Source organism: Cervus canadensis, chromosome 6 (genome assembly GCF_019320065.1).
Source record: "Cervus canadensis isolate Bull #8, Minnesota chromosome 6, ASM1932006v1, whole genome shotgun sequence".
Lineage (NCBI taxonomy): Eukaryota > Metazoa > Chordata > Mammalia > Artiodactyla > Cervidae > Cervus > Cervus canadensis.
Genome location: NC_057391.1, coordinates 19,670,224 through 19,696,222, shown reverse-complemented (window position 1 = coordinate 19,696,222; position 25,999 = coordinate 19,670,224). Strand labels below are relative to the sequence as shown.

Sequence of the window (25,999 nt, the reverse complement as noted above, 5' to 3'; positions counted from 1 at the left end):
TACCCAGGCCCACAAACAAAAGAAATAGGTTCTGCTGACGGTGCCCGAGGAGTGGATGACACGGAAAGTGAGGGCGCTGTCCCCCCACCCGGGAGATAGCCCGAGCTCCAAGGCGACACGCACTGGGCGTCGCACGCGGGAGCCGGCGGGAGGGGTGGGCGCGAGCGCGCGCAGGGTCTCACGCGGCCGGGAGGCGCGGCGCGCATGCTCAATCCGGCACCTCTCCGGGCGGGGCGGGAGACCCGGCGCTCCGAGGCGGGGGGAGGAGCGCTCGCGCAGCCGCCCCTGACAGGAGCGGGCTCCGCGGCTGCTGCAGCGCTCAGCGCCCGGGCCCTGCCGGAGCCGGGTCTAGCATGTGCCGCGGCTCCTCGGCGGCGGCGACGGCGGCTCCTCTGCAGCAACAGCGGCAGCAGCGGCCGCCATGGCCAAGTCCAGCGCGGAGCTCACCCGCGAGCTGCAAGGTACGAGGCTGCGGTGGTCTCTGGGACGCTCCGTCCGGGAGCCTCCCAGCCCTAGTGCGTTCCTCCCCCGCGGTACACCCCGGTCCCTCCGCCCCTCATGCATCCCGGTTCCAGGGCAGCCCCCTGCCCTTGCATCCCAGCTCGGGGCATCGCTGTCCCCAGAGCATCCTCCGCTGCCCCTTCGCCTCGCCCGTCAGGACCTACCTGTCCCAGAGCCGCCCGTCCCGATCTTCAGTGACAGGTGCAGCCCCTTCACGCTCCCTGGGGCTGATTCTCAGCTATCCTGGCCCATCCCTAGGAGAAGCATCCAGTCTCCCTGCCGGAGAGTCCCCTTTCCCCCGCCGGGCGGAGCCAGGCCCGCCCCGCCGGGTGATGGGAGCTGCCCCAGGTCCTGACCGCCTCTAGGCTCAACACCCTCCCTCCTCCCGGCCCCGCCCCGGAACTGGCTCCAAAGAGCCCCTCCAGAGAAGCCCGGCTGTGCCCAGGCCAGTGGGGGCAAAGACGGGAGTCAGGGAAGAGGGCTTGGATTGGAGCTAAAACCGGGAGCAGGGTCTCTGCAGCTCACCTACAACAATCCCCATACCAGCCTGCCCCCTGCTCTCTACCCCACACCCACACCTCAAGGCCTCTCCTGTTTGCCTGGTTCTCAGACTGTTCCAAACCAAGACCGACCCCCCCCCCCGCCACCAGCACAGCCACAACCCTGACCCCCAGAGGTGGGAGCACAGGCTAGCCCACGCAGAAACCAGGACTCTCAAGGATACTCAGAGGCATGCTACACCGTGCCAATTTCCCATACCTCCAGAGGCACACAAGCACAGTTGTGAGATGTGTCTACACACATCTTTACAGAAACTGCACACACACACGCACGCGTGCACACGCACACGCCCTGGGATATCTGGATGATTCTCCAGCAGATGGATATGGGACTCGTTTAAACACTAACTCCTTCCTACCTCCCTACCCCCCACCCACAGGAGAACTGGCTGGCTCCATGCCCCTTTCACAACTGCAAGTATAGCATACTCATTCACGCTTACCCATCCCCAACACAAGCTCCCTGGCATCTTCTTTACACACATAGTAAAAGGCAGACACCACACCCAGACCATCAAGCATGTAGTGGGACACCCCCGCGCCCCTAAACACTGACTCACTCTGTGGGGGTTGACAGCTGCTGGAGTGCCCGGGTTGGGAAAATCCGTCACACTCTCCCAGAGTGCCACCCAAGTACTGTCCCTCAGCTCAGGGACATCAGAAGCCAGAGTTTTCTCCGTAGCACCCCTGCCTCTCTAGTAGAAAAAGTCACCCAAGAAGGAAAGGTCTCAATTCCTGTTCTTCTTTGTCTCTCCCTGATTCTCTCTCCTCCTCTCTGACCCTGCCCTTGGAGGGCCTTGGGTATGTGGGGGCGGCTGGGGTAAGGGGGCCCCTGAGCAGCCTACCACCCACCTGCAGACAGCATCCGGAGGTGCCTGAGCCAAGGGGCTGTGCTCCAACAACATCGCGTGAAGCTGGAGACAAAGCCCAAGAAGTTCGAGGACCGAGTACTGGTGAGGGCACTGGACTAGAGGAGGGGAGGGGGAATCAAGGGCACCTGGGCTGGTAAAGGCAAGGAACCTGGGGGGCAAAGGAGACAGAGGTGGAGGAATGCTAAGAAGACATAGCCGTGGGAGGGGGAGGCTGGACTGGCTGGATGTCCAGGAACCTGGGGCAGGGCATAAGAGAGAAATCGGGGACTTCCAGAGCAGAAGGCCAGCTGGCAGGGGGTGCACACGGACTGAGGGGCTGACAGAGGGCAGGGGGACTAGAGCCCAGGAAACTACCATTTGCTGCTGACACTCTATTTTTCCCTCTCTGAAGGCCCTGACCTCCTGGCGTCTCCACTTCTTCCCCCTTAAAGTCCCAGCCAAGGTGAGTTGGGCTGATGAGTGGGAGAACACCCAGGGTGCTCTCCTCTGAGCCCAGCAGCCAGGCTCTGACCAGGAGCTGCACGTTCCCATGCCCCCACCCCTCAGGTGGAGAGCTCCTTCAATGTCCTAGAGATCCGCGCCTTCAACACGCTCAGTCAGAACCAGGTGAGCACTGGAGCGTGGGCCCCCCTCCTGGGTCAGCAGGAGGAGGGAACCCGTGTCTGAGGCCCTGCCACTCCCTCTCCCCCAGATCCTAGTGGAGACGGAGCGTGGCATGGTGAGCATGCGGCTGCCATCGGCTGAGAGTGTGGACCAGGTGACGCGACATGTGAGCTCTGCCCTCTCCAAGGTCTGCCCTGGCCCTGGGTGAGTGGCAAAGGAGGAGTCTCTCTCCTCCTCCCCGCTCCCTCCTTCCCCTGGTCCTGGGACCCCGTGACATCAAGGAGAAGAGCTCTCATGTCCCCAGTCCTGCTTTTCCTGGGGATCCAGAAGCTGTAACAGAGGAAGAATTGAGAGCCTCTTTCCACCCCTCTTGGGATGGATTTGTTGTTTTTCCAGGAGTCTAATCCGGCGTGGAAATGCAGACACCCCGGATGGGCCCCGAGACACATCCCCCAACTCTGAGACTTCCACATCCACCACCCACAGTGTCTGTGGTGAGCAGGGGCAGATTCGAGGGAAGGGGGGCCTACACCACCCTGCCTCTTGCTCAGTCCCCTGTGTATAGGGCTTTGCCTGCCCTGAGATCCACAGCTCCCAGACCTCAGAGGTTCGTGATGCTGCAGGAACCCAAGACACTGGCACATAAAATGACCTTGACGTTTCCTTGAACTCCAAGTCTCTTCCCCATGCCCTTAGCCTTTAAGGAGCCAGCCCATCTCCTGCCCCACAGGTGGCTTCTCTGAGACCTACGCTGCCCTGTGTGACTACAATGGGCTGCACTGCCGTGAAGAGGTGCAATGGGTGCGTTTGGGCAGGGACCTGGCAGGCGGGCAGGTGGGACCTGGTGGGAGGGGGCCAAGGAGGAGGAGAGCAGATATGAGCCAGTTCCACCTCTCCAAGGATGTGGACACCATCTATCATGCCGAGGATAACCGAGAGTTCAATCTTTTGGATTTCAGCCACTTGGAGAGCCGGTAAGTTTCTGGGAGAGAGACTTAACCCCACATTCCAGCCTTAGCCCAGCCCTGGCCCTTCTGGTCCCACCCAGCCTGGGCTCTGTGTCCCAGCCCCCACACCCACTGCCCTCCACCCACCTAGGCTTCCAACCACCCCATCCTTAGTCTCTTCTCTCCTGCCCCAGTCACCTGCTCACCACCTTCCTGCCCCCATCAATCTTCCCACAGAGACTTGGCCCTAATGGTGGCAGCCCTGGCCTACAACCAATGGTTCACCAAACTCTACTGCAAAGACCTGCGGCTGGTAGGGTCTAGGGGGAATGGGGGACGGGAGAGTAGTGCCCTTCCTGGCTCCTGACCACATGACCCCCTCTGTCCCCAGGGCTCTGAAGTGCTAGAACAGGTGCTACACACCCTGAGCAAGTCGGGGAGCCTTGAAGAGCTGGTGCTGGACAATGCCGGGCTTAAGACGTGAGGCCAGCCTCCTTGGGCAGTGGTGCCCCTCGATATAGTTTTAGGGTCCCAGAACCTCAGAGCATGATGTAGTTCTCGTGATGTAAAACCATCTCATCCAGCTCCTCACTTTACAGAAGAGGAGACTGAAGCCCAAAGAGGGCACACAGCAAGTCCCACCTAAGCCTCCTGACCCCTAGCTCCACGGCCTTCCCCAATGTCTCCGAGCCCCATCCCCTTCTGCCATCAGCCACAGAGCAGACTACTCTGCTCGGGTCTCGAGGACCCACAGCTGGGCTTTGTCTCAGCGCCACTCCCCAGGTACTCCTGAGTGACAGCAGGCTCCCTGCAGGCCCCGAGCTGCTCCCCACCTGTGGGGACCTCTGACCTTCACAGCCCCAGCCAGACAGGCAGATGGAGGAGGAGGGGAAGCCCAGAGCCTGGGACAAACACATCCTTCCTCCCCTTCCCTGAAGGGACTTTGTCCAGAAGCTGGCCGGGGTGTTTGGGGAGAACGGGAGCTGTGTGCTGCATGCCCTCACTCTGTCCCACAACCCCATCGAGGACAAGGGTGAGCCCCGGCCCTGAATCCAACCCCCACTGCAATGCAGACCCCCCTCCAGCCCAGCCCAGAGCCCAACCCCGGGCTGAACAGGGACTCTCCGACCTGACGCCAGCCCCTACCCCAATACCTCCATCCTACACCCCAGGCCCACATTCCACTCAAGCCCTCCGTCTGACTCTGCACCGCCTGCCCCCACTGCGTATCTCTCAGGGAGGCCCTTTTCTCTCTCCACTCCCCAGGTTTCCTCAGTCTGAGCCAGCAGCTCCTCTGCTTCCCCACTGGCCTCACCAAACTGTGCCTGGCCAAGACTGCCATCTCCCCTAGAGGTACTTGCCCCAGGACCCCTGACCTCTGACCTGACCCTCCCACCCCTCCCCATACTGCCTTCAGTGTCAAGTCCCAGAGGCCCCGCCCATGCACACGGCATCCCAGGATCACAGAAGGGACAGGAGCACAGCTGGGGAGTGGGGAAAGGTTGTGTGCAAGGCGGGGAGGTGGGGATGGGGGCCAACCCAGCCCAGTGCCCGCTGTCCTCAGGGCTCCAGGCGCTGGGCCAGACCTTTGGGGCCAACCCGGCCTTTGCCAGCTCCCTCCGGTACCTGGACCTGAGCAAGAACCCTGGGCTGCTCGCCACCGATGAGGCCAATGTGAGTCCATGAACAGAGCCTCAAGTCCCTGCAGAAATACACTTAGGGCCTGGAGTCTCTGCCCTTTAGCCCTGAGGAGGGGAGGGGCTCTGTCACCCCTCCCCCTGCAGCCCCCTCTGTCCTTCCTTCCCAGGCCCTCTACAGTTTCCTGGCCCAGCCCAATGCCCTGGTACACCTGGACCTGGCGGGGACCGACTGCACCATCGACTCGGTGAGGGGTTGGTGATGGGGGAGCCAGCCTGCAGGGACTTGGGGAGGCCAGGGTGTGTCTCTGCCTCACCTTGTATTCTCTGGTCTCTACTCTCTTTGAGTAGAGAGGTGGGCAGAGCTGGCAGGATGACTTCAGGTTATTCCTAAGCGACCCCAAAGCTTACTCCCATGTGACACTTTGTCTATGCGCTGCCCAAGGTTGTGCTGGCTGTGCCTGAAGGCCAGCCTGGACCCATCCCCTGGCTGTCTGCCCCAGCGCAGGGCCGAGTCCCCCCAGAGGAAAGGACTCCTTCCGTAACTTGAACCAACCACCTTCTAAGCCTGTGGCGGCCCTGACTTTAACACATCCACTGCCTATGAGCCTCTCACACCCCTGGGGCCAGGCTGGTGGGAGGAGACCCACTTTCCACAGAGGGGCAACTGAGGCTTGAAGAGGCTAAGTGGGGCAGGCAGAGCGGGACTTGCACAGACTGACCAGCAAGGGTGAAGCACCAGGACCTTGGTGGGGTTGGAGGAGGGAGTCCTCGCTGCTCCTCCCAGCAGCCTTCCCAGCCCCATGCGATGTGCCCTGTCTTCCCCCACAGCTTCTGGGCGCCCTGCTCCACGGCTGCTGCTCCCACCTCACCTACCTCAACCTGGCTCGAAACAGCTGCTCCCACAGGTTGGAGCGCAGGGATGTGGGGAGGGGCGGGGCAAGCCGTGGGCACCCCCTCCCTTGCTGACCCCAGACATCTCTGCAGGAAGGGCCGGGAGGCCCCCCCGGCCTTCAAGCAGTTCTTCAGCAGCGCCTATACTCTGAGCCATGTCAACCTATCGGCCACGAGGCTGCCCCTGGAGGCCCTCAGGTCGGGTGGGTGCAGGGTTGGGGGCGTCCGAGGGGGAGCCCTGGGAGAAGGGGCGAAGGGTAAAGGGGGACCGGCTGACCTTCCTCCCACAGGGCGCTGCTCCAGGGCCTGTCCCTCAACAGTCACCTCAGCGATCTGCACCTGGACCTCAGCAGCTGTGAGGTGAGCCCCCTTCCCCCACCCTTCATTTCTCTGACCTAAGTCAAGCTCTGACTCCACGTTGCTTCTGCACTCCCCCTCTGCAGCCCCACAACCTGACCACACCTCCACTCTTTCTAGAGGTCATTTCCAGTCTCCGGTATCCCCTCCCTGACCGCTTGGGGATGGGAAATACCAGGCTTTCCCAGCAGATGGCAGGAGCAGGCTGTCTCCAGAGCAGCGGCCCAGAGATTTTTCTGGCCGAAGGAAGGGGAGAGAGCCCTGGGGAAGGATCTGGTGTGGAGAAGGGGCCTTCTGATTTCACACCCGAGACCCAACTTGACCTTGAATCCTGGCAAGACTCCTCTTATCTCTGAGCATTAGAGGGGCCCTATCTTCCACTCCAACCCCTGCCTCCTGCCTCACCCCTACTGTGTCCCTACAGCTCCGCTCAGCTGGAGCCCAGGCTTTGCAGGAGCAGCTGGGGGCTGTCACCTGTGTGGGCAGCCTAGATCTGTCAGACAATGGTGAGTGGGGGCCCTTCCCTTCCTGGGGGCCAGGTGGGGACAGGGGCCTAGAGCCTGGCGGGGAAACCCTCAGGTGACTCCTGTGAGCCTCGGGCCTCAAGTCCAGGCCTCTCCATCTGCCGGCCAGGGTTCGACTCGGACCTCCTGACACTGGTGCCTGCACTTGGGAAGAACAAGTCTCTCAAGCACCTGTTCCTGGGCAAGAACTTCAATGTCAAGGCCAAGTGAGGCCCCTCCCTATACCCCCAGAGCCCTGCTCCATCATTGGCCTGTCCTTTTGGCTCACTGTATCACCCCTGACCACCTTTCTGCTGCTCCAGTAGCATGACCCCAGCCCCCTCCCCTCCTACTCTGAGCCCCGACTCCCCGCAGGACCCTGGAGGAGATCCTCCACAAGCTGGTACAGCTGATCCAGGAAGAGGACTGTGTGAGTGCCGGGGCCTGGGAGGGGACCTGCAGTGACGGGGGCTGCAGGGACCGGGTCCAACCCCCCACTTGCCCACACAGTCCCTGCAGTCACTGTCGGTGGCAGACTCCCGGCTGAAGCTTCGCACCAGCATCCTCATCAATGCCCTGGGCAGCAACACCTGCCTGGCAAAGGTGGATTTGAGTGGCAATGGCATGGAGGACATCGGGGCCAAGATGCTGTCTAAGGCCCTGCAGATAAACTCCTCCCTCAGGTGGGGCCCACGCCTCAACCCTCTCACCTGGTGCCTCAGCCCTGCCCCAAACACACATACCTGCCCTCCCTGCTGCCTCACTGCTTATACCCCAGTTTCCAGGAGACCCTTCGTCCCAGGACTACCTCTGAGTCAGCCTCATTAACCAGGAAAGGTGGGAGGGCTCCCAGCGGGGGTGTCCCTGCTCCCTAAGAGAGGCCCAGTAGGAGGGGTAACAAGCTGATGCCCACCCTTTCCCCAGAACTATCCTCTGGGATCGGAACAATACATCCGCCCTGGGCTTTCTGGACATTGCGAGGGCCCTGGAGAGGTGAGTAGGCTAGGGCCCTGCCCTAACCAAGCCCCCAGCCTCCCTGTACCTGGATCCAGCCTGAACTTCACAAGCCCCAGTCCAGCCCACCTGACCTAATTGCATAAAAATGTTGAGGAGGACCATGGAGGGACATGGTCAGCAAGAGGGGGTTGTGGGTAGCAGGAGCCTGCCCTGCACCTCCCCACCCAGCTGGGCCACTCTGTCCCACAGCAACCACACGCTGCGCTTCATGTCCTTCCCAGTGAGCGATATCTCCCAAGCCTACCGCAGCGCCCCCGAGCGCACCGAGGACGTCTGGCAGAAGGTGGTGGCCTGAGCAGGGTGGATCCCCGGGAGCAGGGGCCAGCCCGCCTGCCCTGGTCCTGACCCCACCCACCCATCATCTCTAGATCCAGTGGTGCCTGGTGAGGAACAATCACTCCCAGACATGCCCCCAGGAGCAGGCCTTCAGGCTGCAGCAGGGCCTGGTGACCAGCAGCGCCGAGCAAGTAAACGTTTCCCTGGGGGACACGGGGGTGCACGTGGGCATGCGGGGAGCACAGGGGTGATGTGTTGGGGTGCAGAGCGGGGTGGGGAGGGGTCAGGAGAGAGGCATCCTGAGGTGCCTACAGCTGGACTGAGCGTGTGGGAAAGCAAACAGAAAGGACATGCAGAACATGGGCCCCAAACATGAGAGAACATGTGGGCAAACAGCAGGGGTCCTGGACAAGGGGTCCCAGGACTGCGGGAGCTCTGCTGAGCGTTCAAGAAGGGCCTCCCAAGAAGAGGAGGGGACAGGCCATCCGCAGACGTCACCCTTGCCCCGTCAGTGCTGGCACCAGCGACATGGTCCAAGGGAGCCCAGAAATGGGGCGCCCAGGGCCCACCTGGGAAGGTGAAGAGGTGGGGGTCCCCCTGACACTCCTGCCACGGTGCTGCAGATGCTGCAGCGACTGTGCGGACGGGTGCAGGAGGAGGTCCGGGCCCTGAGGCTGTGCCCCCTGGAGCCTGTGCAGGACGAGCTGCTCTATGCCCGGGATCTCATCAAGGATGCCAAGAACTCCCGGGCGGTGAGCGTTCTGCAGCCCCTGACAGTCTGGAGGGCACAGGAAGGCCACGTGCCAACCCAGGAGTATCCAGCCCCTGCCCCGTGCATCTACCCTCCTAGCCCAGGGCCCCCAGGGACCCAGCGAGGCCCAATTCTGGCTTTCTGATCAGACCCTGTTCCTTCTCCAGCTGTTTCCCAGCCTCTACGAGCTGGGCCACATGCTGGCCAACGACGGGCCTGTGCGGCAGAGGCTGGAGTCAGTGGCCAGTGAGGTGTCCAAGGCTGTGGACAAGGAGCTGCAGGCAAGTCCTGGGGGACCCTTAGCCAAGGGCAGAAGTCAGCACAGGGGGATTACTGTGGGCTAGAAGGAAATACAGAAGACCACCTACACGCCCGCTGCGCCAAGGCATTGCCAGAAAACTGGGCTTGGATGTTTGCTGCCTTAGCCCCTGAACTCTGACCTCTCCCTCTGGACTCTGATCCTTAGACTGACTCTCCCCTGTCCATGTGTCCATGTGGTAGGATGGCAGGAACACTGACCAGGATGTGGGGAGGCCTGAGTGTCCGAGGCTCTGCTGCTAACCTGCCCTGTGACCTTGACGAACTAGACACGCTGCAGTCTCTTCCTTTGTGGGGCTAGCCCTGACCTCCTTGGGGCTCTGGCCTCCTTTCCTCCCACACTAGGTGATCCTGGAGTCCATGGTCAGCCTGACGCAGGAATTATGCCCCGTGGCCATGCGAGTGGCTGAAGGGCACAACAAGATGCTGAGCAACGTGGCCGAGCGTGTCACCGTGCCCCGGAACTTCATCCGCGGGGCGCTACTGGAGCAGGCGGGACAGGATATTCAGAACAAGCTGGAGTGAGAGGCAGGGGCGGGGCTGGGGCGGGCTGGACTTGGCCTTGAGCACTTAGGGACTCCGAGGCCCAGCTATCAGCAATGAATAATGAATGACAGCCTCCATTATAAGAGATGAATCTTTAACCAACTGCAACCTTGCTATTTAGGGTCTGACTGGTCTTTGCCCTAGAAGTGTAAATGCTGAGCTGGTTTAGGAGTCCAGACAGTGCACACAGGTGTACACATACACACAGCCACACACAGACCCCAGGAATTGACCTCTGAAAACAAAGCACAGCCTCCTGAGAGATAGAGACAAAGAATGCGGGTACATGGACTGCACTGCCTATGCCCCCAAGTTTTCATGGCCCCTAGAGCACTCCTTCATTCCAGTCTGGGTACCACCTCTCAAGACAAGGAAACGAAGGACAATTATAACCCAAACCCATGAAACAGGCAAGCTCAAGAAGTACTGGTTCCTGCTGTTACAGCAGTTGTTGTTCAGTCACTCAGTTGTGTCCAGCTCTTTGCGACCCCATGGACTGCAGCACTCCAAGCATCCCTGTCCTTCACTATCTCCTGGAGTTTGCTCAAACTCGTGTCCATTGAGTCAATGATGCCAGCTGAGGCCAGCAGAATTCACTCAGCAACTCGACTTACCTCTCTCTGTTGCCCTGGAGCTCCAGGGGCCTGACCCAGAGCCCCTCTGCTCCTCCTTCCCCGCAGTTCCTTTTCGTCCACCCTCCTCATCCACACACCCCTAGGCCGGAAGGGCTGTGGGTGGAGCTGAGTGGTAGAGCCAGGGTACCTTGTACAGCAGCTGTGTTCTCCGTGGGCGGCCAGGGCAGCTGGCCCACTCCCTCAGGCATCTGGGAAAGGCTGGGGCAGAGACTCTGAGGTGGGGAGCGGGGAGCTGAGTAGCTCCTCCTGTGCCCACAGTGAAGTGAAGCTCTCAGTCGTCACCTACTTGACCAACTCCATAGTAGATGAGATCCTGCAGGAGCTATACCACTCCCACAAGAGCCTGGTAAGACTTCTGAGCCTCCACCAGGCCCAGGGAGGGCCTCTACCCCATCCCACATCAGCCCACCTGCCCCCCCAACCCTCCCCATCAAGATCCTGGGAGGCGGACAACCTCCTTGGGATCTTGATCTTCCTTGTTCACATCTGTCCTTCCCTAGGCCCGACACCTGGCCCAGCTAAGAACATTGTCAGATCCACCAGGGGGGCCAGGCCAAGGGCAGGATCTGTCCTCCCGAGGCCGAGGCCGGAACCACGACCACGAGGAGACCACAGATGATGAGCTTGGAACCAACATTGTGAGCATCCCCACGCCTCTCCTTAACCTTGGCCCTGCCCCCGGACCTGCAAACCACTGTCCCTTTCTACGTCCCTGGACTCCACCCTCTGCCCCGCACTGGGTCTCATCCCCTCACCCTGATCCCTCCCAGCCTCTTCCCTCCTCCCATTGCCTCCGCTGCCTGAGGACAGGGCGGCAGGATAGACTCTAAAGAAAAGACTTCATGAGGAATGGGAGGCTCCAGGTGAGTCTCCTGGGACTTGCCACCAGGCCCCATCATTCGCCTCCCTCTCTGCAGGACACCATGGCCATCAAAAAGCAGAAACGCTGCCGCAAGATCCGGCCAGTATCTGCCTTCATTAGTGAGTCTTCCAGCCTCCGTGCTAATGGCACTGATTCTGTTTCTTTTATCTCTGCCTCTCCAGTCTGCTCTCTCCCCATCCCTCCTGCTAGTCCCTCTAACACTGCTCTCCCCACAGGTGGGAGCCCTCAGGACATGGAAAGTCAGCTGGGGAGCCTGGGAATCCCCCCTGGCTGGTTCTCAGGACTCGGGAGCAGCCAGCCTGCAACTAGTGGTTCCTGGGAAGGTCTATCCGAGCTGCCCACTCATGGCTATAAACTAAGGCATCAAACACAAGGGAGACCCCGGCCCCCCAGGACCACCCCTCCAGGACCTGGTCGGCCTAGTGTGAGTCCCTAAGGCCTCACCAGAGGACCAACTTCACTTAGCAATGCCAGAGCCAGGGACTCTAGCTCTAGGGCACCAATGCCAGAGGTCCTAGCCTTACGGGATCGGGCGGGGGCCCAGGCAGGCCATGGAACAGAAGAGGAAGTATCCAGATTGGATGGAACTAGACCTGGTCACAAATAGGAAATCTGTCTGCTGGACAGTGGCAGTTCTCATCTTGGTGAGAGTCAAGAGCCGCCAGGCTTGAGATACCCATGTAGCCTGAAGTCTGTGTTTGCATGGGGTCAGGAGGAGGCAAGGTCAAGTCCCAGGGGGCTGGCCTTGAATAGAGGGGAGGAGGGCTTCCTCACCCAGATAATATATCCTACAGGGCTTTTCTCCCAGCAGGCACCAGTACCTGGGACCCGTCAGGAGAACGGAATGGCCACCCGCCTGGATGAGGGGCTGGAGGACTTCTTCAGCAGAAGGGTCATGGATGAAAGCTCCAGGTGTGGCATCCAGGCACACCCCCAGTTTCAGCAGGCCCCGAGGCCCTAGAAAAGCTCCTGTATCCACCCACCTCCCAGGGAGGTTTCTCCAGTGGCAGTCTCTCTAGGACATTTCCCCCCACATTCTCTTTCTTCCCCACCCAGCCCTTAATTCCCATGTTCTCTGAATCTCCTTAGGACAGCTGGAAGGAATGGGGCTGGAATGAGCCACCAGAGTGGGATTGCAGGAGTTGGGGGTTGGGTAGCAGGCCCTGGGATGGGATGATAGTGGTGCCAGGCCTGGAGGGGACATGCTGTCACTGTCCTGCACAGATGCCCCAGCATCTCTCCAGAAGGAACTGGGTCACTTGGAGAGGCTGAGAGGAGGTGGGGGAAGGGGTCCCTGGGAGGGAAGAGACTGCTGGAGGGTTACGACAGGAAAGGTGAGGACACCATCGCCTGGGAATATGTAGACGGAGTTATGGAGCAGCAGGCAATATTAGATGAGAGAGGAGAGTGGGGGATTCTGAGAACCATGATGGGCTAATGCCAGTGCCACCCTGGGCCCGGAACGACCTCAGCATCTGGCATTGGGATCTCCCCACGACTTTGTCACTAACTCACTCCAACCCTGCCCAGCTACCCCCGGACTCTGAGGACCCTTCGTCCAGGCCTCTCCGAACCACCACTGCCTCCACTCCAGAAGAAAAGGCGCCGAGGCTTGTTTCACTTTCGCCGGCCCCGGAGCTTCAAGGGGGACAGGGGGCCAGGCTCCCCCACCACGGGGCTCCTCCTCCCTCCTCCCCCACCCCCACCCCCGACTCAGGAGAGCCCCCCCAGCCCAGATCCCCCCAGCCTTGGCAATAACTCCTCCCCCTGCTGGAGCCCCGAGGAGGAAAGCAGCCTCCTCCCCACATTTGGCGGGAGCCGGGGGCCTTCCTTCCGCAGGAAGACGGTAAGTGAGGCAGGGGTTCTGAGTCCTGGTTTGCTGCCCCCACACGGCCCATCCACCCCAGGCAATTAATGGCAGGATGCTAGAACTCAGGGATCAGGAGAACTTCGTCATCCCAGGTCTCCACTCCTTGGCTCCTTAGGCTAAGCCTGGTGACCCAGACTCCCAGCATGCAAATGAGGGCAGTGGAAGGGCTCCTCAGAGGGTCTGGGTAGGGCTTCCAGACAGCGGGCTTGGAGGGGTGTGGAGCCCCTTCTCCATAAGAAACTGCTTCTAAACCTGTAACCTTGTTCCAGGGCACTGAGGGGGCAGAGCCTGGGGAGGGAGGCCAGGCCCCCGGGACAGCACAGCAGCCAAGGGTCCATGGTGTCGCCCTTCCTGGGTTGGGAAGAGCCAAGGGTTGGAGCTTTGATGGAAAACGAGAGGTGAGGGGAGCCTGGGGTGGCAAACTGGGGGTCCCACAGGTCCCTGCTTACCATCCTCCCCTCCCCATGGGCCTACCACCCTCCCCCCGCCATGGGCCTGTGGTTGGTAGGTCAGTGGAGAGAGCAGTGCTTTGGAGAGGAAGGTGTGTGTTGCGGTTCTGCCCCTACACTTGGTGCAGAGCCCTGGACAAGTCACTTAACCTTCCAGAGCCTCTGTTTCCTTGTAAAATGTGTGGCCCCCAAAATACTTGACTTCTAGAGCTGCTTCCCAAATTTTGGTGACCTGATCACCATCTTTATGACTGCTTTTAACTTATCCACATACCATGGCATTATTTACATAATATTTTTATTGAAATCAACTCACCTTTTTAAACTCAGTCTGGACCTAAGCATTATCATCTTTTAAAATCACAGGCTTGTACTAGTCATGTTTTTTCTATGACACATAAAATAAACACATATTAAAATAACAGTATATTCATTCATGTAAACCATTTCTTATGTCCCCTAGGGGTGGTATGGGTATCATTCCTTGAGGAAAAGAGTCTGAGTGTCTAGGGACCAGTGACATGAGATGCTAGAGCAGAAGCCCCTTACTAATCGCAGTCCCCACATGGAAGAGACTTCTTTTATGACCTGACTCAGCTGTCCTTTCAGGGCACAGGCCCAGACCTGGAGGGCAGTGTCCAGGCTTGGCAGAAACGGCGTTCTTCGGATGATGCAGGTGAGAATGGTCGCTCTCACTTCCTTCCTTTGACCCCTCTCTCAGAGCCCCACCTAACATGCGTTTCCCCCCCTCCCTCTTCCCCACCCTCTCCCTCCACTCCAGGGCCTGGAGCCTGGAAGCCCCCACCACCCCCCCAAAGCACCAAGCCGAGCTTCAGCGCCATGCGCCGAGCAGAGGCCACGTGGCACATAGGTATGGAAAGCCTCTTTTCTGGCAGCAGCTCTGAAGGCCTGAGTGTGTCCAAAGAGACAGAAGCCAATCAAGGTGGGGCAGTACAATGTCAACATTGTGAAGATGCTTCAGGGTATTTACAAAACTACATCCAAAACAAACAAACCACTGAAGAAAGGCACCACAGAAGAAAAGTGCCTTGCCAGGCTGAGCCAACAGGAACAAAACTTTGTGGATGGTTCCAGGGAATTCTCTAGAGTAGGGGCCATCAGCAGAATGGTACACTCCATAAAGAAGGCCTCTCTCTGTATCTCAGCTGGGGAAATGGTGGGCAGTACCAACCAGGTCCACCTCAAACATTCCAGTCTCCTCCACAAATAGCTCACCAGACCATCCTCTGCCCACCCAGAAAGATGCCACACAGAAGGGGCAAGAGCCCCCCGCCTTGGAGGTCAGACACCCTGGGTGTTAGATTGGGCTCAGCCACCACCCGTAGTGTTGACCTCAAACAAGTTATTTACCTTCCAGAATAAAGGGTGGGGGATCATAGTATGACACCTCCCTCCCGCTGGGTTCAGAGCACCTTTCATTTAGGGAGCCACTAATGGAAAACCAGTCAGCTTGGCATCATTCTCAGTTCCCACAGGCCTGGAATGTGACCCTCCAACAACATCGACAGGGACAAATCTCCCTGGAGAGGTTGACACTCCCTTCCCTCCTCCACTCCCACCCCAGGGCTAGGGCATGAGGGTGCCCTGCAGAGCTAGGCTGGCCTGAGGCTTGGCAACGCCTGGGCACCTGCCCCATCCTCCAAGGCCAACATATCACCTGGGGCATCTTCCCCGATGATCCCGCCCATAAGCAGACTAGCTAAGACACCCAAAGAGCGGTTCCAGCTTTCATTTAGGAGACCACGGCTGTTTGGTGCTCCCACCTGCCCCGTCCCCCCCCCCCACCCCCGCAACACACACACCTATTGCCAGTTCTCTCCAGGTCTTCCTTACCTGCACCTCACAGATACACACACAGACAATCCCATCCACGTGACATATCCTTGGCTCGGAGTGCATAAAGCCACAAGGCGGGGCTAGGGTGCGGCGAGAATGCCAGGCACCTCTCCTCCAGATTCACCACCTAAATCAGACTGGCAGAGAGTCCTAGGAAGGCCAGGCTGCAGCCTTGGCAGGGCCCCTGGCCACTGCAGCCCTGGATGGGCAGCCATGCCTGTGGACCCAGCAGGCCCCAGACCCTGGCTCTGTCCCTGCTCTTCAAGAGAGTCAGCCCGAGCTCCCTGCAGAGGTGACAGGCTCAGGAGGATCCTGGGGACCAAGGGGTAAGGAAACCGGAGAGCAGAAGGGGACATCCAAGGCAGAGGCATAGGAGCAGAGGGGCTTGGAGGGGAAAGTCCTGGCCCCCAGGGCTTTACAGGGACAGGGGACTGGGAGGGCTATATGCAAGAATGTCTTTTCCTGCAGTTTCTCCTCTCTTCCCATCCCCCAGCTGAGGAGAGCGCCCCCAACCACAGCTGCCAGAGCCCCAGCCCAGCCTCCCAAGATGGGGAGGAGGAAAAGGAGGGGGCTATCTTCCCAGAGAGGATGGTCCCCACCAGGAATGCTAAGGTGAGAGCCAGCAAGGTGGTGGGGAGGGAACTTTGATGAAGCAAAAGGACAAACTAACTGACCCAGCCTCCTCCTTCTTTGCCAACTGCAGGACCCTCCATTAGCTCTGAAGCCCCCCAAGCCCATGGCTGTGCCCAGGGGCCGCCGGCCCCCACAGGAGCCAGGGGGCCGAGAGGAGGTCGAGACTGGGGGTGCAGCCTCAGGAATGAACACACCCCGGCTGAGGCTGGGCTCACAGCAAGACCAAGAGGAGCCTGAGATCCAAGGTGTGCCACCTGGCTAGAGGGGCTGTGGGGCACCTCTGGGGCCTTGCTGCTCCCCCACCCCCAGGTCCCTTCCTGGGCACAGGATGAGTGGCAGACAGCCAGGAGCCACGGCCTGGGTGAGCACCCAGCCTGGGAGCCCCACTCACATGCCAGGCCTGCCTTGACTGTCATTGCAGGGCCCCCAGATCCAGGCCGCCGGACTGCCCCCCTGAAACCTAAGCGGACACGGCGGGCGCAGTCCTGTGACAAGCTGGAACCTGACAGAAGACGGCCCCCTGACCCCACAGGTGCCAGAGGGGCGGTGAGAGGGTGGTCCCCCTGCCCGCCCATCCATCTGACGCATCGCCCCCGCATGGGGGCGCATCTCCCCGCTCTCCTTGCCAGGGAGACAGGGTTCCCTGCATTTTCCCAGCAGGAACCAGTGAGCCGGGAACAGACTGACAGCCGCGACCGCACCCTCCCCAGCCCTCCTCTCGACATGTGCCTCACACGGACTCCAACCCCCACCCGCCCCCACACCTCCAAGCCCCTCTGCCAGCCCCTGTCCCAGGGGCGCAGGATGAGGCACGGGGGACCAGAAGTGGGGCGAGCAGCCTGGAGAGAGGGAGGCTCTGCTTGCTCTGCAGATCTTAGGGGTGGGGGGTGTCTCCTCTCCTGGGAGGGCGGATCTGTCCCTCTATCCCCAGGGGCTCTCTCTCCACTTGTATAGAATAAAAAAACAAAATCACTGCCTGCCTGAGTCTCTGTTGTCTTCCTCATTCTCTGCTCCCATTCCCCACCAGCTGCTCCCCTTCCCTTAAGCCCCCACAGTGGGGAATAGTGGGGACCATTCCCCCCAGAGATGGGGCTAGAGCTCTAAGGGAAGAGGTGGGAAAGACTGGAGAGCTGCTGGATGGGAGGGGGCTCGGAAGCCCCCAGGCAGGGGGGTGTCATTTGCAGGGTCTGGGCTGAGAGCTGGCTGCAGAAGGGGCGAAGGTGGCAGAAACCAGCATTAGTGTGTGTTGGGCTTTGGGGAGGTACAGTGGGATCGGGGAGGTCCTGGTTTCCCAGGAGGAGATTGGGAGCAGTATGCTGTGTGTGTGTGTGTTTATGTACAGGCAGGCTCACTAATGGTGGAATTAAATGGTGGTGTGTCATCCCGAGGGCACCATCAGTAGTCAGAAATCTCAATAGTAGAGTGGCCTGCAGGTGAGCAGAAGTGCCTGTAGCGAGAGAAGATCAATGTTTAAAATTAATCGTTTCCCATCAGTGTACTAACAAATGCTAGCTTAGCATCCAAGATGCTGCTCAAGAGCCTCTTCCTCTGTGAAGCCCTTCCTGATGCCTTCCCCTGACTCATCCAAACTGAGCCCTTCCTCTTGTGGCCCATTGCCTCCTCAATAGATGCATACTTTTTGCCTGTCGTATCTCAATGCATTTGTTCTGATCATCCCTGTGGGACTTTTGTTCTATATGCACACACCTCCCCGAGGGGCAGGAGCTGTGACTTAGTCCCCAGTGTAGCCCCAACCCCTGGCACAGTGCCTGGCACCCAGGAGATGCTCAGTAAATTGTTGCTACCTTAATACACGAGCAGCTTTGGGGATGGAAAGTGAAGTGCCCTGGTGACCCTTCTGTCATACTCATCCAGACCGCCATGTTCCCAGATGTCTTCACGTGCAGCGTCCAGACAATTGCTCCTTTCCCCTGGCCTCACTAGGGAATGACTAATGTCTTGTTTGCTCAAGATCTGTGCGTGGCACGGCCCCTCCCACAGGATGTGGCCATATGCGCTGAATCTCAGGGTTGGGGGTGAGTTACGGGCACCAGGAAGATGCCTCCGGAATCAGTCCAGCACATCTGCACACACTGGGAAGCCCCTGTCTTCAGGGGGCTTCGTGACCGGGATGTGACACTGTGTGCTATTAAGCAATTGTGTCCGTTTCCTTGTCTCCCTGTTAAAAGGTGGAACTTTGAATTCTAAAAGCTATGAGGCTCAGCATGATATGTAATGTCCTTTAAGGGACACGTGAAGATCTCCATTCTGTTGTATTCAGGTTGGTGGGCGTGAATGAGGGTATGTGTGTGTGTGACAAGTATAGCCCTGTGTTCTTCTGTATGTGACTGCGAATGTCCTTAACAAATGTGATGTGGAGAGCGACGTGAGACGGGTGTGTCTCCCCGTGCGTCCCCAAGGCTGAAACTGTCATGGTGTCGCGGTGAGTTTATGTGCTGGCACCTGTCTGTGTCAAGATTGTGTGTGAGCCTGTGAGTCGTGGGTGCGTATGTCTCCATCAGCTCCCGGCGTGAATGTGTGTGTGTGCACGCACAACCGCAATGTGTGCCTCTCTGTGATGCTGGGTGTGGGTGTGGCAGGAGGGGAAGATGTATGTCACTGTGTCTGCGGGGGTCCTGCCTCCGAGCCACCCTCAGCCCGCCCTCCTCCCCTGGCTCCGTGGCTCCCTCCCAAGCAATGGCCCTGCCCCCCTTCTCCCTCCCAACCGGTCTGTGCAGGGTGGGGGAGCTGGTGCTTCGGCCCCCCCACCCCTCCCCATCCAGGCCCCATAAATAGCAGCAGAGCCGGAGCCGGAGCCGGCGCCAGCGGCTGGAGCAGCAAGGGAGTCAGGGCCAGGGCCAGAGAGCCGGAGAGAGGAGCCCCCGACTAGAGCCCAGGTGAGCGCACCCTTCATCCCTCGCCCAGCCCCAGCCCAGCCCAAGCCTGGCCCAGTCTCCATAACAACATCGCCCCCAGCCTCCAGAGAGGTCTCCAGTCCTGCCCAATACCCTCACCACCACATGCTCCTGCCCGACTCAGGGGATCTGTGGGAACTGGGAGACTTGTGGCTAGAAGGCAGAGCCCACCCCCCCCAACCCAGACCCTCCCTCATGAATCCAGAAAGGCACACACTGTGGGGACGGGGTACCCAGCCAGGGAAGGGTCCCAGTTCTGAGGGAGATACAGGAACTGTCACAACCTCCTGAAGACAGACACCCGACTAGGGGATAGACACGGGGTGGGGGCATTCAGACACACCAACGTACACTCGCCGGGGAAGCACGACATGAGATCAGACAGCCTCACCCTGAGAAGTGGACAGACACAGAGAGATGGATGGACCGGCCATGAACTCGGGCCAGCGTACCCCTGCATGCTGCTGCCCGAAGCTTGGTACTGTTGGGGGAGGGTGGCGTGCGTGCATCCCACGGGCAGCATGGAGGGGGCCGAGGCTCCCCAAAAATCCTGTCGCTAAGAGACAGCGCCAGTGCTGCCAAGAAGTGTGAGAACAAGGGAGGTGGGGAGGAAAGCCAGTGTTGTCATAGTGGGAGCTACTGCCAGGAACCTAGAGGAGATTTCAGCAGGGGCTGAGCTCTGCTTCTCTGCAAGCCCACCACCCCTCCCTTTCCACCAGCCAACCAGAAGGTGAGTCGGGGGAGGTGGATGGGGACAGCCCTGCAGGGCACCTTCCAACCTGTCTCCTCCTGCCCACTGCAGCCTCCATTCCTGACTATCCTCTTCAGGCTTGCCGGGGGGCCCCCTCCACTCCCCTCCCCACCCCCTTGCCCCAGTTCAGCTTCCTCAAGCCAAGACTGAGTGCAGCGCTGGCTCAAACATCAGTCGGGAAATAGCAGAAGGCGCTGATGTAGCGGAAAGTGTGGATCAATCGATTGCCCAGGAACCAAGGCTGCCAGGAACCCCCAAGCCCTCTCCAGCCCCATCCATGCACACAAGGCCAGCAGGGGTGACAAGAGGACTCCCTGGGCGGTGCAAGAGTGAGAGGCTCAGAGCTCAGGGCGAGCCGAGTGAGGCCAGGGGGACGAAGATCCTGAGATGCCAGGGCCTCCGGAAGCACGGGAAGGGGGTGGGGCCCGGGCTCCCAGAGACAGACCCCGCCTCTGGCAGGTGTCCCCCTTCCAGTGGCCAGTGTCTGCTCTGTCCCCGCAGAGACATGTCCGACCCAGAGATGGCCTGGGTGCCCGAGCCCCCAGCCATGACGCTGGGGGCCTCGAGAGTGGAGCTGCGGGTGTCCTGCCACGGCCTCCTCGACCGAGACACACTCACCAAGCCCCACCCCTGTGTGCTGCTCAAGCTCCACTCCGATGAGCAGTGGGTGGAGGTGAGAGTGGCCGGCCTCTCCTTCACGGACCTCCGGGACTGAGAGGGAGGAGGCTGGGTGGGGGCAGCCACCGGGGACGATCAGGACTCTCAGGGGCCACTTCCAGTCTGGGTGGGCAACCCTAGAGATGCGGGTGCCATCGAAACACACAAAAAGCATTTCACAGGGACCAAAGCTCACAGGGTCCTATGGGGTCCTGAGATGGCCCCCAAAGGCAGTGGCGCTGCTTCCAAGTATGAGAGCCCCAGAGGGCTGATGGTCCTGGGGCAGGCAGCACCCTAAGCTCGGGGTTCAGCCCAGGGAGGGAGGAGCCAGTCTCTGGGGCACGGGAACCTGAGGAAAGCTGGCAAGACCGGGGGCAGTCCAGGACAGAGCAAAGCAGCCCGGGTTCCCAGAGGTGGGCTCCCCTCCTGCCGCAGGTGGAGCGCACAGAGGTGCTGCGCTCCTGCTCCAGCCCCGTCTTCTCCCGGGTGCTGGCCCTGGAGTACTTCTTCGAGGAGAAGCAGCCCCTGCAGTTCCACGTGTTTGATGCCGAGGACGGATCCACCAGTCCCCGCAACGATACCTTCCTCGGCTCCACCGAGTGCACCTTGGGGCAGGTCTGCGTTCCCACCCCCACCCCCACCCCCACCCCCACGGTTCTGCCTCCGGAAACCGAAAGAAGACAGAATAAGCTGCGGAGTTAGTTCAGTTGGGGGGTTGGATCCCATCTCCGCCATTCACCCGCTGTGCAGCCTTGGGCTAGATATCTAACCTCTCTGAGTCTTAGTTTCCTTATCTAAACAACAAGGGATCACAGTGCCGATCTCTTAAGGTTGCCATGGAAATTAAGTCCAATTCTAGCCCAAGTGCAGCCCCTGTGAGCGATCAAAGGGCGCTTATTACCCTGTCCCTTGTACCCTGGCCAAAGCAGGTGGGGGTGTCACAGCTGGGTCTCCCTCCAACTCCATCCCCAGATCGTGTCACAAACCAAGGTCACTAAGCCTCTGCTACTGAAGAATGGGAAGAACGCGGGCAAGTCCACCATTACGGTAGGCAAGGTCACCGGTACTCACCCGTGGGCAGGGCATTCAACACCCCTGCAGGGACAACCGTGGTGACATCCTGCCCCCAGGGCTGGCCCCCACCTAAGGGAAAGGGCTTTGTGGGGGTGGCGTGGGGGAATCCTGCCACTTGTGTCCCCCTTGCAGATTGTGGCCGAAGAGGTATCTGGCACCAACGACTATGTGCAGCTCACCTTCAGAGCCCACAAGCTGGACAACAAGGTTGGAACCCCAGAGTTTAGGCCCCCATCTCCACCGTTAGGAAGCCTAACCCTTGGGGTTAGCCACCTCCCCTTCAAACCTCACCAGGCTCAGGGACCCTTTCCCCTGCGTCTCCAGGACCTGTTCAGCAAGTCTGACCCTTTCATGGAGATCTATAAGACCAACGGGGACCAGAGCGACCAGCTGGTCTGGAGGACGGAGGTGGGTGCCTGAGGCTGTGGGGAAGGCAAGAGGAAGGGCAGAATACGTGAACCTACATTGGCGGTGACCAGCTCTCTGTGCCTCTCCAAGGTGGTGAAGAACAATCTGAACCCCAGCTGGGAGCCATTCCGTCTGTCCCTGCACTCCTTGTGCAGCTGTGATATCCACCGGCCTCTCAAGGTGAGGCCCCACGAGTAAAGGCAGCCTGGTAGAGCAGCCAGCCTCTGCCCGAGACCGTCCACCTGAGGGTGCAGGCCCCTCCCTCTCCCCCTTTCCCACTGTGGGATAAAGAACCAGTCACAGCTCAATGTTCCTATATCAATGTAGCTTCTATCAGAGGCCAAGTCCCAACCAGACCGAGCCAAAGGATGAAGTTCAGGGAGGGGGGATCGGGATGGGGAATACGTGTAAATCTATGGCTGATTCATATCAATGTATGACAAAACCCACTGAAATGTTGTGAAGTAATTAGCCTCCAACTAATAAAAAAAAAAAAAAAAAAAGGATGAAGTTCAGCAAGTGGCTTCTCTGGACAGATTGAGGACATCTGTTTGGGCCTAGTGACTGTTAGGGCCCTACTTCCCTGAGTCCCTCCTCCTGCCCCCACTGAACCACTGCAAAGCCTCTCTGATCCTGACCCCCGTCCCTGTTTTCCCTTGCCTTTTCAGTTCCTGGTGTATGACTATGACTCCAGTGGGAAGCATGACTTCATTGGCGAGTTCACCAGCACCTTCCAGGAGATGCAGGAAGGAACAGCAAACCCTGGGCAGGAGGTACTGCAAAGACCCTCCCCTCCCCAAGAATCCCATCAAGATCCCTGGGAAAATCCTGAAGGAGATGCTGAACAGCCCCTCACACACAATAGGAGGTGGAGAGGGTGGGAAACTCAGGGCTCAGCCTAAGGACTGAGCCGTGAGGGTCCTGCTCTGGGAGGCTCCACTGCAAGGGGGAGGAAAGGTCACATGATGAGACCCTGGGCTTGTGGGGTATGTGGGGTCTAGATGCAGTGGGACTGTATCAACCCCAAGTACCGGGACAAGAAGAAGAATTACAAGAGCTCAGGGACCGTAGTGCTGGCCCAGTGCACGGTAAGCAAGCCCTTCCCCACCCGCCACAACCCCATGGCAACCTCAGATTCAACCTTGCCCTCATTACAAAGAGCATTTCCCTGCTCCTGGGACCTGAGAACCTTCATCCTATCCACCACCAACTTCAACCTCAAAAACTCTGGCCCCTCCATTTCTCCTGCAGAAGCCCCACCCAGCTCCCTCCTCAAGGGACAGCATTCCACCTTATCTCCCCTCTTCCCACCAGGTGGAGAAGGTGCACACCTTCCTGGATTACATCATGGGGGGCTGCCAGATCAGCTTCACGGTAAAGGTCTTGGGGTGGGGAGGTAGCCAAGGGGGCGGGGCCAGGCCCTGGTGAACAGAGGAGCCCAGAATCCACACTTCCCTTACTTGGACCTCTAATGAGCCTTAGCATGGTCAGCTTGTTCCCCTCACCCGACTCCAAGATGAGGCTACCTGGGGGCTTGCTCAGATTCCCCTTAGTCCTCCCTACAGACCCTAGCTCTGACCTAGCCCCCCTGGTGGCTCTCACGGATGCAGCATATCCTCTCCCCATCTGCACCAGGTGGCAATCGACTTCACGGCCTCCAATGGGGACCCAAGGAGCAGCCAGTCCCTGCACTGCCTGAGTCCCCGCCAGCCCAACCACTACCTGCAGGCCCTGCGTGCAGTGGGAGGCATCTGCCAGGACTACGACAGGTAGCAGGAGATGGGGTGGGGGATGGGCTGGGATGCCTTGCGCGATGGGCCCCCATAGCCTCTTCTTCTCCCCAGTGACAAGCGGTTCCCAGCATTTGGCTTTGGAGCTCGAATCCCACCCAACTTCGAGGTAGGCTGGGCAAGGGTAGGAGAGGAGATGCTGGGAGACTCAGACAGGAAGGAAAAACATCCGCTGGCTGGCCTCACCTTCCCCTCACAGGTGTCCCATGACTTTGCTATCAACTTTGACCCTGAAAATCCTGAATGTGAAGGTAAGAAAGGAGATTCCCACCAGCCCTGCCTCCCTTCATATAGCTTGCTGCCCACTCCCATGCAGGAGCACAGACTCCATTCCCATGGGCCCAGCCCCCTGCCCCTTCATGGTTCCAGTGTCTGCATGCATTTGGTAAGACTTTCAGCCCCTGACCAGATATCTGCCCACCCAACTCTACCAGCACCTGAACCATCCAACTCTCCTGCTTAGTGAGGATCATGGTGGCAGGGCAGTCCTGAGACAAGGAAATGCCTCCTTACTTTAGGGAGTCTGGAAGAGCTCCCTGCTAATCTCTGCGCTCTCACCTCTTTGCCCACAGAGATCTCAGGGGTCATTGCCTCCTACCGCCGTTGCCTGCCCCAGATCCAGCTCTATGGCCCCACCAACGTGGCCCCCATCATCAACCGCGTGGCGGAGCCAGCTCAGCGGGAGCAGAGCACTGGCCAAGCCACGGTTAGGTGTCCTGGGGGTGGAGCCGGTGGGGGGCGGGGGGTGCAGGGCGCGCCAAGGCCGCAGAGCTGACCGTTCCCCCACTCTGTCTGTCCTCAGAAGTACTCGGTGCTGCTGGTGCTCACAGACGGTGTGGTGAGCGACATGGCTGAGACCCGCACCGCCATCGTGCGCGCCTCCCGCCTGCCCATGTCCATCATCATTGTGGGCGTGGGCAATGCCGATTTCTCTGACATGAGACTGCTGGACGGCGACGATGGTACCTTGCGCTGCCCCCGAGGGGTGCCCGCGGCTCGCGACATCGTCCAGTTCGTGCCGTTCCGGGACTTCAAGGATGTGAGTGCCCGGAGCCCCTTCCCGGCCGAAGGGCTCCTCAGCTCCTCCTGCCCTCCAGATCTGACCCATCTCTCCCACCTGATTGATGTCCCACGAAAGATGCGGGAATCCGGCTGGCCACCCGAAGCTCTGCCCCTCACCTGAGCCCCGCCTTCCCTCATTCTACCTCCCCTAACCACTTTCCCACCCCAACCCCTACGCAGGCCTCACCCTCTGCGCTAGCAAAGTGTGTCCTGGCCGAGGTGCCCCGGCAGGTGGTGGAGTACTACGCCAGCCAGGGCATCAGCCCCGGGCCCCCCAGGCCCTGCACGCCAGCCACGACCCCCAGCCCTAGCCCATGACTGCCGACAACCTGATGGACACTCCCTCAGTCTCTCAGTGAGTCCTGGGACACTAGAGGGTGGGGCTTGGTGGGGTCCATCTGGGCTGGGAGTGTGGCGTAGAAGAGGGTGCTTATGACTATCCCACTCTCCCCCAGGTGCCTGTTCTGACCCTTGTGACTCAAGAGACCAAGCCTCTCCCTCTTGGACCAGGTGTGCCCTCTGGGTCCCGGAAGTGAGTGGTGAGCCCCACCCCATCTCTCCAGGCCCCAGACTCCTCAGCCTCATGTCCCCTCGGTGACTTTTTTCAGTGATCCTGACTTTCTGGCCATTAATAAAGGAAAGCACTCCTAGCACCTCAGCCTGTACCCGTCATGTGTCAGATGCCCATTGGGCCATCCATAACACCCTACACACACCATTAAGAAATGGGGACCAGGACCTTTTGAACTCTGAGCCAGAGATCCCCAAGCAGTCTGGTATCTGCAGTTTTACCCCAACTATGTGTGAATGAGATCTGAGGAGTCCCTACCCTCACCTCCCAACTTTGGGGCGGTTGTGGATGGGGGGTGGGTAGCCCAGGCTGCCTGGTGGCTAATTACCAGACATGGAAGGGTAATAAGGGGCTGTCAAGGGGGCAAGTTGATGCCTTCTTAAGCTGTCTCCAGAGAATCCTAGCTGAGCCCCCCAGGGGCTGAACTCCAGCCCCCACACAGCTGTGGGGCGGGCTGAGAAGGGGGGAGTAGGGGACTGAAGGAGGGCAGCAGGTCTGCTAGTGAATTATGAATACAGAGGGGGTATCTAAGGTCTGTGCAGCCTGATTTTCCTGGTGCATGAATGTGTGTGTGTGTGTGTGTGTGTGTGTGTTCATGAACTGCATAAGCCTTTAGTGGTTCAGAAGTCCAGCTGTGTACATTTTTTGTTGTTGTTGTGCCT

The 25,999-nt window shown here is 59.6% G+C and overlaps 2 protein-coding genes across 10 annotated transcripts; both read left to right on the top strand.

The window, feature by feature from the left end:
• The first annotated feature begins 323 nt into the window (after window positions 1–323).
• On the top strand, window positions 324–17,082 carry CARMIL3 (capping protein regulator and myosin 1 linker 3). Of its 5 annotated transcripts, none has more exons than XM_043471121.1 (40): window positions 324–461; window positions 1,920–2,014; window positions 2,325–2,375; window positions 2,480–2,539; window positions 2,625–2,740; window positions 2,933–3,030; window positions 3,267–3,337; window positions 3,437–3,510; window positions 3,721–3,796; window positions 3,875–3,963; window positions 4,422–4,516; window positions 4,750–4,836; window positions 5,048–5,157; window positions 5,291–5,368; window positions 5,952–6,028; window positions 6,108–6,212; window positions 6,305–6,374; window positions 6,796–6,877; window positions 7,005–7,101; window positions 7,250–7,304; window positions 7,385–7,557; window positions 7,799–7,867; window positions 8,081–8,174; window positions 8,260–8,358; window positions 8,791–8,919; window positions 9,086–9,199; window positions 9,582–9,757; window positions 10,676–10,763; window positions 10,918–11,055; window positions 11,335–11,398; window positions 11,516–11,724; window positions 12,112–12,212; window positions 12,831–13,146; window positions 13,440–13,568; window positions 14,229–14,295; window positions 14,401–14,490; window positions 15,970–16,088; window positions 16,180–16,354; window positions 16,531–16,641; window positions 16,770–17,082. In XM_043471121.1, exons 1-40 carry the CDS (start codon window positions 422–424, stop codon window positions 16,793–16,795), a joined length of 4,113 nt encoding a protein of 1,370 aa, XP_043327056.1. In that variant the 5' UTR covers window positions 324–421; the 3' UTR covers window positions 16,796–17,082. The 5 variants fall into 5 exon arrangements, with proteins under 5 accessions (XP_043327056.1, XP_043327051.1, XP_043327054.1 ...); XM_043471116.1 differs by having other exon boundaries at window positions 16,767–17,082; XM_043471119.1 differs by having other exon boundaries at window positions 12,109–12,212.
• A 1,081-nt stretch (window positions 17,083–18,163) lies between these two features.
• CPNE6 (copine 6) lies at window positions 18,164–25,424 on the top strand. Of its 5 annotated transcripts, XM_043471111.1 has the most exons (18): window positions 18,167–18,390; window positions 18,848–19,006; window positions 20,277–20,448; window positions 20,868–21,047; window positions 21,405–21,479; window positions 21,639–21,713; window positions 21,831–21,914; window positions 22,005–22,094; window positions 22,583–22,687; window positions 22,916–23,002; window positions 23,229–23,288; window positions 23,550–23,683; window positions 23,759–23,813; window positions 23,904–23,955; window positions 24,277–24,410; window positions 24,507–24,743; window positions 24,947–25,121; window positions 25,222–25,424. In XM_043471111.1, exons 3-17 carry the CDS (start codon window positions 20,281–20,283, stop codon window positions 25,082–25,084), a joined length of 1,674 nt encoding a protein of 557 aa, XP_043327046.1. In that variant the 5' UTR covers window positions 18,167–18,390; window positions 18,848–19,006; window positions 20,277–20,280; the 3' UTR covers window positions 25,085–25,121; window positions 25,222–25,424. The 5 variants fall into 5 exon arrangements, with proteins under 5 accessions (XP_043327049.1, XP_043327045.1, XP_043327046.1 ...); XM_043471110.1 differs by having other exon boundaries at window positions 18,166–19,006; window positions 20,235–20,448; XM_043471113.1 differs by lacking the exons at window positions 18,167–18,390; window positions 18,848–19,006 and adding an exon at window positions 19,029–19,754.
• The last annotated feature ends 575 nt before the right edge of the window (window positions 25,425–25,999 follow it).

Excerpts from the sequence above, each read along its gene's own strand:
- CARMIL3 (XM_043471115.1), top strand. The coding sequence starts at position 422 with ATGGCCAAGTCCAGCGCGGAGCTCACCCGCGAGCTGCAAG. Across the intron at positions 9,200-9,581 it reads CTGTGGACAAGGAGCTGCAG|GTGATCCTGGAGTCCATGGT; the intron begins GCAAGTCCTGGG and ends CTCCCACACTAG. Across the intron at positions 14,296-14,400 it reads GCGTTCTTCGGATGATGCAG|GGCCTGGAGCCTGGAAGCCC; the intron begins GTGAGAATGGTC and ends CCTCCACTCCAG.
- CPNE6 (XM_043471110.1), top strand. The coding sequence starts at position 20,281 with ATGTCCGACCCAGAGATGGCCTGGGTGCCCGAGCCCCCAGCCATGACG. Across the intron at positions 21,714-21,830 it reads CCCACAAGCTGGACAACAAG|GACCTGTTCAGCAAGTCTGA; the intron begins GTTGGAACCCCA and ends CTGCGTCTCCAG. Across the intron at positions 24,411-24,506 it reads AGAGCACTGGCCAAGCCACG|AAGTACTCGGTGCTGCTGGT; the intron begins GTTAGGTGTCCT and ends GTCTGTCCTCAG.